This window comes from Coregonus lavaretus (assembly GCF_964263955.1).
Source record: "Coregonus lavaretus genome assembly, contig: HAP1_SCAFFOLD_8844, whole genome shotgun sequence".
NCBI lineage: Eukaryota > Metazoa > Chordata > Actinopteri > Salmoniformes > Salmonidae > Coregonus > Coregonus lavaretus.
Genome location: NW_028162553.1, coordinates 10001 through 18633, shown reverse-complemented (window position 1 = coordinate 18633; position 8633 = coordinate 10001). Strand labels below are relative to the sequence as shown.

The following is an 8633-nucleotide window of genomic DNA, read 5'->3' as shown; positions in this document are numbered from 1 at the left end:
AGACAGAATTGCAGAGACAGATAGATATCTCTACCTGAGAACCTCAGAGAGAGAGGAGTCGCTGTCATCCGACCTGAAGACAGAACAGGAGAGGAGCAGGGTTAGAGTAGGGTTAGGAGAAGAGGAGAGGAGAGTTAGGAGAGGAGAGAAGCAGAAGAGGAGAGAAGCAGGGTTAGGAAAGATGAAGATAGGAGCAGGGTTAGGAGAGAGAAGAGCAGGGTTAGGAGAGGAGAAGATAGGAGCAGGGTTAGGAGAGGAGAGGAGCAGGGTTAGGAGAGGAGAGGAGGAGAGCAGGGTTAGTAGAGGAGAGGAGAGGAGCAGGGTTAGGAGGGAGAGGAGAGGCGAGGCGAGTAGCAGGGTTAGGAGAGGCGAAGAGAGGAGCAAGGTTAGGAGAGGAGAAGAGCAGGGTTAGGAGAGAAGAGGAGAGGCGAGGAGCAGGGTTAGGAGAGGAGAGAGACACGGGTTAGGAGAGGAGAAGATAGGAGCAGGGTTAGGAGAGGAGAAGAGCAGGGTTAGGAGAGGAGAGGAGGCAGGGTTAGGAGAGGAGAGGAGAGGAGCAGGGTTAGGAGAGGAGAGGAGCAGGTTTTAAGAGAGGAGAGGAGAGGTGCAGGGTTAGGAGAGGAGAAGAGAGGAGCAAGGTTAGGAGAGGAGAGAAGAGGCACAGGGTTAGGAGAGGAGAAGATAGGAAGCAGGGTTAGGAGAGGAGAAGAGCAGGGTTAGGAGAGGAGAAGATAGGAGCAGGGTTAGGAGAGGAGAAGAGACAGGGTTAGAGAGGAGAGGAGCAGGGGGAGGAGAGAGAGGCGAGGCGAGGAGCAGGGTTAAGAGAGGAGAGCAGGGTTAGGAGAGGAGAGGAGAAGAGCAGGGTTAGGAGAGGAGAAGATAGGAGCAGGGTTAGGAGAGGAGAGGAGAGGAGCAGGTTAGGAGAGGAGAGGCGAGGCGAGCAAGGCGAGTAGCAGGGTTAGGAGAGGAGAAAGAGGAGCAAGGTTAGGAGATGAGAGGCGAGGAGCAGGGTTAGGAGAGGAGAAGAGAGGAGCAGGGTTAGGAGAGGAGAGGCGCAGGGTTAGGAGAGGAGAAGATAGGAGAAGGGTTAGGAGAGGAGAAGAGCAGGGTTAGGAGAGGAGAAGATAGGAGCAGGGTTAGGAGAGGAGAGGAGAGGAGAGGAGAGGAGCAGGGTTAGGAGAGGAGAGTAGAGGAGCAGGGTTAGGAGAGGAGAGGCGAGGAGCAGGGTTAAGAGAGGAGAGGAGAGGAGCAGGGTTAGGAGAGGAGAGGAGAGGAGCAGGGTTAGGAGAGGAGAAGAGAGGAGCAGGGTTAGGAGATTAGAAGAGAGGAGCAGGGTTAGGAGAAGAGAAGATATGAGCAGGTTAGGAGAGGAGAGAGCCAGGTTAGGAGAGGAAAGGAGCAGGGTTAGGAGAGGAGAGGAGAGGCGCAGGGTTAGGAGAGGAGAGGAGCAGGGTTAGGAGAGGAGAGGCGCAGGGTTAGAAGAGGAGAAGAGAGGAGCAGGTTTAGGAGAGGAGAAGATAGGAGCAGGGTTAGGAGAGGAGAGGAGAGGCGCAGGGTTAGGAGAGGAGAGGAGCAGGGTTAGGAGAGGAGAGGAGAGGCGCAGGGTTAGGAGAGGAGAGGAGAGGCGCAGGGTTAGGAGAGGAGAAGAGAGGAGCAGGGTTAGGAGAGGAGAGGCACAGGGTTAGGAGAGGAGAAGAGAGGAGCAGGGTTAGGAGAGGAAAATAAGTTAGGAGCATATTGAGCACTATGGCTAGAGGAGAAAGAGTTATACTGCTAGGGATAAGTTTTGGGTTAGGGTTAGGTTAGGGTTAGGGTTAGGTTAGGGTTAGGGTTAGGGTTAGGTTAGGGTTAGGGTTAGGTTAGGGTTAGGGTTAGGTTTGGGTTAGGGTTAGGTTCCGGGATAGGGAATAGGGGATGGCTAGCCTGTGTGACAGTCTGTTCCAGCCTGTGACAAGACAGCAACATTAGAACTGCCCACAGCAGAAACAACATCTGCCACTCAGACTAGCCACTAGCCAATGGCAAGATCAGGTTTAGGATTAGGGGAGGTAAGGTTATCCATAAAGTTTAGGGGTTTGGGTCTGGGTTAAAGAAGGAAGGGATACGTACAGAACAGTAAGGGATAAAACAGAAGTACAGTTGGAGAGGAAGGGCTAATTGGGATTGGGGGTGGGGTTTCCAAGGAACCAGGAAGTAAAGGAAGAGGAAGGGGCAAGGCTGGGAGAGGGATTTGGGTTATCAGCAGGGAGAACGCAGTTGATTGGAGAACAGGGTTGTCAATCAGACTGGACATCACAGGAGAACCCACCCACTCTTAGTTAGCTGTCTCTGTGGGAAAGATCTGCTCCGGTGTACCGCCTATTCCCTGAGTTGTAAGTAGGGAAAACACTGACAAGTGTGTGAAAAGTAGTGCACTATAAATGGAATAGGGTGCCATTTGGAACATCCTATAAATATTTTATTGCTCAGCAGTCATTGTAATTGTGATTTCTGTAGGGAGCAAAGCTGTTGGTAGGCAACAGAACAATATAACCTCCATAAATTCTGCCATAGTATCTGCTTTTTAATACTGTATGAGGTTTATGGGGTATGGTTATTAATGCCCAGCATACTGACCTATGGGTGCAATGTGCAATTGTACTCCATATGAAACCAGACTACCCCCAGAGCCATATGTACAGTATATATTTGGCTCTGGCTACATCTAGTATTCAGAACCTGTTGTTACTTTTCCCTGAGAATCTTTGAGCTGTTTTTGTAGAACTACTAAATGTTTTGTACCAAGCCCATAGGGATGTCTTTGTTTTGGGAGGTGGGAGGACAGGAGCGTATGTTTGAGGTGGGAGGACAGGAGTGTATGAGGTGGGAGGACAGGAGAGTTTGAGGTGGGAGGACAGGAGTGTATGTTTGAGGTGGGAGGACAGGAGTGTATGTTTGAGGTGGGAGGACAGGAGCGTATGTTTGAGGTGGGAGGACAGGAGAGTTTGAGGTGGGAGGACAAGAGCGTATATTTGAGGTGGGAGGACAGGAGCGTATGTTTGAGGTGGGAGGACAGGAGAGTTTGAGGTGGGAGGACAGGAGAGTTTGAGGTGGGAGGACAGGAGCGTATGTTTGAGGTGGGAGGACAGGAGAGTTTGAGGTGGGAGGACAGGAGAGTTTGAGGTGGGAGGACAGGAGTGTATGATTGAGGTGGGAGGACAGGAGTGTATGATTGAGGTGGGAGGACAGGAGTGTATGATTGAGGTGGGAGGACAGGAGTGTATGTTTGAGGTGGGAGGACAGGAGAGTTTGAGGTGGGAGGACAGGAGAGTTTGAGGTGGGAGGACAGGAGTGTATGATTGAGGTGGGAGGACAGGAGTGTATGATTGAGGTGGGAGGACAGGAGTGTATGATTGAGGTGGGAGGACAGGAGTGTATGTTTGAGGTGGGAGGACAGGAGTGTATATTTGAGGTGGGAGGACAGGAGAGTTTGAGGTGGGAGGACAGGAGAGTTTGAGGTGGGAGGACAGGAGAGTTTGAGGTGGGAGGACAGGAGCGTATGTTTGAGGTGGGAGGACAGGAGCGTATGTTTGAGGTGGGAGGACAGGAGAGTTTGAGGTGGGAGGACAGGAGAGTTTGAGGTGGGAGGACAGGAGCGTATGTTTGAGGTGGGAGGACAGGAGAGTTTGAGGTGGGAGGACAGGAGAGTTTGAGGTGGGAGGACAGGAGTGTATGATTGAGGTGGGAGGACAGGAGTGTATGATTGAGGTGGGAGGACAGGAGTGTATGATTGAGGTGGGAGGACAGGAGTGTATGTTTGAGGTGGGAGGACAGGAGAGTTTGAGGTGGGAGGACAGGAGAGTTTGAGGTGGGAGGACAGGAGTGTATGATTGAGGTGGGAGGACAGGAGTGTATGATTGAGGTGGGAGGATAGGAGAGTTTGAGGTGGGAGGACAGGAGTGTATGTTTGAGGTGGGAGGACAGGAGCGTATGTTTGAGGTGGGAGGACAGGAGAGTTTGAGGTGGGAGGACAGGAGAGTTTGAGGTGGGAGGACAGGAGAGTTTGAGGTGGGAGGACAGGAGCGTATGTTTGAGGTGGGAGGACAGGAGCGTATGTTTGAGGTGGGAGGACAGGAGCGTATGTTTGAGGTGGGAGGACAGGAGTGTATGTTTGAGGTGGGAGGACAGGAGAGTTTGAGGTGGGAGGACAGGAGAGTTTGAGGTGGGAGGACAGGAGAGTTTGAGGTGGGAGGACAGGAGAGTTTGAGGTGGGAGGACAGGAGAGTTTGAGGTGGGAGGACAGGAGAGTTTGAGGTGGGAGGACAGGAGTGTATGTTTGAGGTGGGAGGACAGGAGAGTTTGAGGTGGGAGGACAGGAGAGTTTGAGGTGGGAGGACAGGAGAGTTTGAGGTGGGAGGACAGGAGTGTATGTTTGAGGTGGGAGGACAGGAGAGTTTGAGGTGGGAGGACAGGAGTGTATGTTTGAGGTGGGAGGACAGGAGAGTTTGAGGTGGGAGGACAGGAGAGTTTGAGGTGGGAGGACAGGAGAGTTTGAGGTGGGAGGACAGGAGAGTTTGAGGTGGGAGGACAGGAGAGTTTGAGGTGGGAGGACAGGAGTGTATGTTTGAGGTGGGAGGACAGGAGAGTTTGAGGTGGGAGGACAGGAGTGTATGTTTGAGGTGGGAGGACAGGAGAGTTTGAGGTGGGAGGACAGGAGAGTTTGAGGTGGGAGGACAGGAGAGTTTGAGGTGGGAGGACAGGAGAGTTTGAGGTGGGAGGACAGGAGTGTATGTTTGAGGTGGGTGGACAAGAGCGTATGTTTGAGCAGAGCAGCTGTCTGAGTCTTCTTTTCAGTGTCAGGGGTTTCTCAAAACAGGAATATTCCCAGAAAACATTTTATTTCCAGTGTTTAGAGTCCCCTGTAGCTCAGTTGGTAGAGCATGGCGCTTGCAACGCCAGGGTTGTGGGTTTGTTTCCCACGGGGGGCCAGTATGAAAATGTATGCACTCACTTACTGTAAGTCGCTCTGGATAAGAGCATCTGCTAAATGACTAAAATATAAATGTTCCAGAAGAAATGGTAATGTGTAAAACAGTTTGAAAAAATGTATTCTTATGATGAAGGCTAGAGCACAATAGTTTGAACTGAGAATGCATCAAAGCAAAGTGAACACACACACAAACAGTGCGTAGAAAAACAATAACTTGAATTGATTTTTGTCAAAGCATACTCACAGATGGATGTAAAAGTGTTCCAAAAACAATGTTGATGTAAAAACCATGTAAAACGACATAAAGCATTAAAAAAAAGACCTGTCACAAAACCTCATAAGATAAACCCATCTAACAATTACCCATGTAATGAAACACATTTCTGAAATATGCCCCCCCCCCCCCCAGAACAATCTATTCCAATCACCCAGCCACCATCCTCAACTCAATCGGAACAAAATGGCTGCCAATGACACCATCCCCAAAGAGGAAGCTAGCCAGTTCCTCTGAGCTCAATTACCTACTCCTGGTTTACATAATGAGAATCAACAGGCAACCTCAGGCAGCCCTAGCCTACCTTAGTACACACACACACACACACACACACACACACACACATACACACACGCACATGCACACACTTAATACCCACCACTTCCTACACCAATCAGGGGATCAAAAAAAGCCACAACCTATCAGGATTAATAAAGATTATAAAGTACACAAACAATTTAGAGAGGCTGACATTTAACTGCTGACATTTCCAGAGCTGAGAACTAGAATCGATTAAGAAGAGGAATGAACACAAGAGGACACTGTGATTTCCTGTTCATTGCGCTTTAGGTAATCAATTTTTAAAACGTCTTCTATTAGCGAGCGCTGAAAGTATTTTTTTCCATTGTCAACATGTTCCATTGAGAGCAGAGCCAGATTCTTCACATTATAACACCTAGAAACCTGCAGCTAGACTGTCCAGCCCAGGAGAAGGGAATGGCTGCCATTATAACACCTAGAAACCAGGTGAGGTAAATGAGACATGGACTGTTAACCCTGATCTTAATCTTCATCCATAGGACCATAAAACAACTCAGAAGGAGAACAATGAAAGAAAGGAAATGACAGACAGGAAGTAAAGATCGGATGAGGAAGATGTTTGGCTGAGAGAACAAAGAGCTTTGGAGGTTTCTCAAGGTGACAGTGTGTGTGTGTGTGTGTGTGTGTGTGTGTGTGTGTGTGTGTGTACTTACTTGTCCAGTGCAGAGCCCTGACTCTGGTTGCTGGTGAGCCTTGAGAAGACGTTGCGGTCGTTCCGGGCTCTAAGAGGGGGGGAGGAGGGGGGAGTGAACCCATCAGCATTTCTGAGAGAGAGTGATAGGGGAGAGGGATTGAGGGGAGGAGGGGAGAGGTGGAGGGGAGGGGGTGGAGAGATGCGGGAGATTATGAGAACATCTTACTTTTCGGGAGTTAAGTTTGTGTCTCATATTCAATGATTGATTGGTTGATTAATGGATTGATTGATTGGTTGATTAATGGATTGATTGATTGAAGTCAAGTCATATTTATTTGAAGTACATTTCACATGGATCATTAAACAGGAATAACATAATGCAGGAAGACAGGGAAAGGGGAATGTGGAGATTGAACAAAACAACACAGTGATTAGTGATCACTGGGGAGAGAGTTAGCTACCTGGAAGACTGGCCTCGGTCATAAGACTTCCTCCTTGTTAAAGGGGAGGTGTCACCACCCCGAGACTGTCTGGGACTGATACACAGAGAGAGAGAGAGAGAGAGAGAGAGAGAGAGAGAGAGAGAGAGAGAGAGAGAGAGAGAGAGAGAGAGAGAGAGAGAGAGAGAGATAGAGAGATAGAGAGAGAGAGAGAGAGAGAGAGAGATAGACAGAGAGAGAGAGAGAGAGAGAGAGAGAGAGAAAGAGAGAGAGAGAGAGAGAGAGAGAGAGAGAGAGAGAGAGAGAGAGAGATAGAGAGAGAAAGAGAGACAGAGAGAGAGATAGAGAGAGAAAGATAGAGACAGAGACAGAGAGAGAGAGAGAGCGAGAGAGAGAGAGAGAGAGAGAGAGAGAGAGAGAGAGAGAGAGAGAGAGAGAGAGAGAGAGAGAATTGTTTATTTCACTTTTGTTTATCCATTTCACTTGCTTTGGCAATGTAAACATATGTTTCCCATGCCAATAATGCCTCTTGAACTGAATTGAATAAGCATTAGCATGTAACACTGCCATGCACAGCCATAGCCAGCTAGGATTGGTAATTACTGCTATCACAGACATATATGTTCCCTATATAGGCGGCCAGCAGGCGTTGTTCTGAAGCCACCATCTGCCATATTGTTATTCCCCAGAAGTTACAGTGCGCCATAGCCTACGACTCACAAGGTGTGTCCCCTGACAGGCAGGTTGATGGTCCTGGACACCCGGTCCCTGAAGATGGGGAGGGTGAGGCTCAGGCCGCTCATACTGGTCCCGTTCTCCTGGATGTCTGTCAGGGAGGCCAGGCTCTTGGTGATGTTCTTAGTGGACGGGTCTAACACAGGACCAAGGTACTCTGCTGATACCGCCTTCATCTGGGCTGACAGACGAGGCTCCGTCTGGGGGAGGGGATAATGAAACAAAAGTCTAATGATGTCTTCAATGTAATAAACTATACATTTTAGTCATTTAGCAGACGCTCTTATCCAGAGCGACTTACAGTTTTTCCGTGGGAATCGAACCCACAACTCTGGCATTGCAAACGCCATGCTCTACCAACTGAGCTACATCCCTGTCGGCCATTCCCTCCCCTACCCTGGACGATGTTGGTCCCCCCGGTCGCGGCCGGCTTCGAACCATGATCTATAGTGGCACAGTTAGCACTGCGATGCAGTGCCTTAGACCACTGCGGCACTCTCACTATACCTTGGGAGATAGATAGATAGTGGTATAGTGATCTTGGAGTTCTGTCAAGGCAACTATCACCCTATTACTCATATGTAAATGCTGCCATCTACAGGTATCTAATGGAACTACACATATCTGATTTCACAGACAACAACCTCTACTCTGTTTAGTCAACAGAAGCTACTCAGATGCTGTAACTGTATCTCCAGCGAGGGTTCCTCATATCAAACATGTCATACGAGTCAGTAACATCCCAAACCACTGAAATAAACTGAAGAAGAAATGCTGATGTAACCTCCGCCGGAAATCATCGTACCACACGTTCACCTACCAGGAACTTAATCTTGAAGTCATCCTGACTGGCTGAAGACTTCATCTGAAACACACTGCAGAAAGAGAAAACAAAGAGATGTAAACTAACAGAGTCAGTGTGATGATGAGTGTGTGGCGTCACTGTGTGAGGGTCACTGTGTGAGGGTCACTGTGATGATGATGAGTGTGTGGCGTCACTGTGTGAGGGTCACTGTGTGAGGGTCACTGTGATGATGAGTGTGTGGCGTCACTGTGTGAGGGTCAGTGTGATGATGAGTGTGTGGCGTCACTGTGTGAGGGTCACTGTGTGAGGGTCAGTGTGTGAGGGTCACTGTGATGATGAGTGTGTGGCGTCACTGTGTGAGGGTCACTGTGATGATGAGTGTGTGGCGTCACTGTGTGAGGGTCAGTGTGATGATGAGTGTGTGGCGTCACTGTGTGAGGGTCACTGTGTGAGGG

At 49.4% G+C, this 8633-nt stretch overlaps 1 protein-coding gene across 1 annotated transcript in view; it reads right to left on the bottom strand.

Moving 5' to 3' along the window:
- Nucleotides 1–30: 30 nt before the first annotated feature.
- LOC311119162 (kinesin-like protein KIF21B) overlaps nt 31–8633 on the bottom strand; it is a gene marked incomplete at both ends in the record, with an annotated part of 18292 nt that continues 9689 nt past the window's right edge. The window contains 5 exons of the mRNA XM_084193905.1: nt 31–73; nt 6218–6328; nt 6660–6734; nt 7359–7573; nt 8194–8248. Of these exons, the coding sequence (XP_084050031.1) occupies nt 31–73; nt 6218–6328; nt 6660–6734; nt 7359–7573; nt 8194–8248 (499 nt within the window). The remainder of the gene's footprint in view (nt 74–6217; nt 6329–6659; nt 6735–7358; nt 7574–8193; nt 8249–8633) is intronic.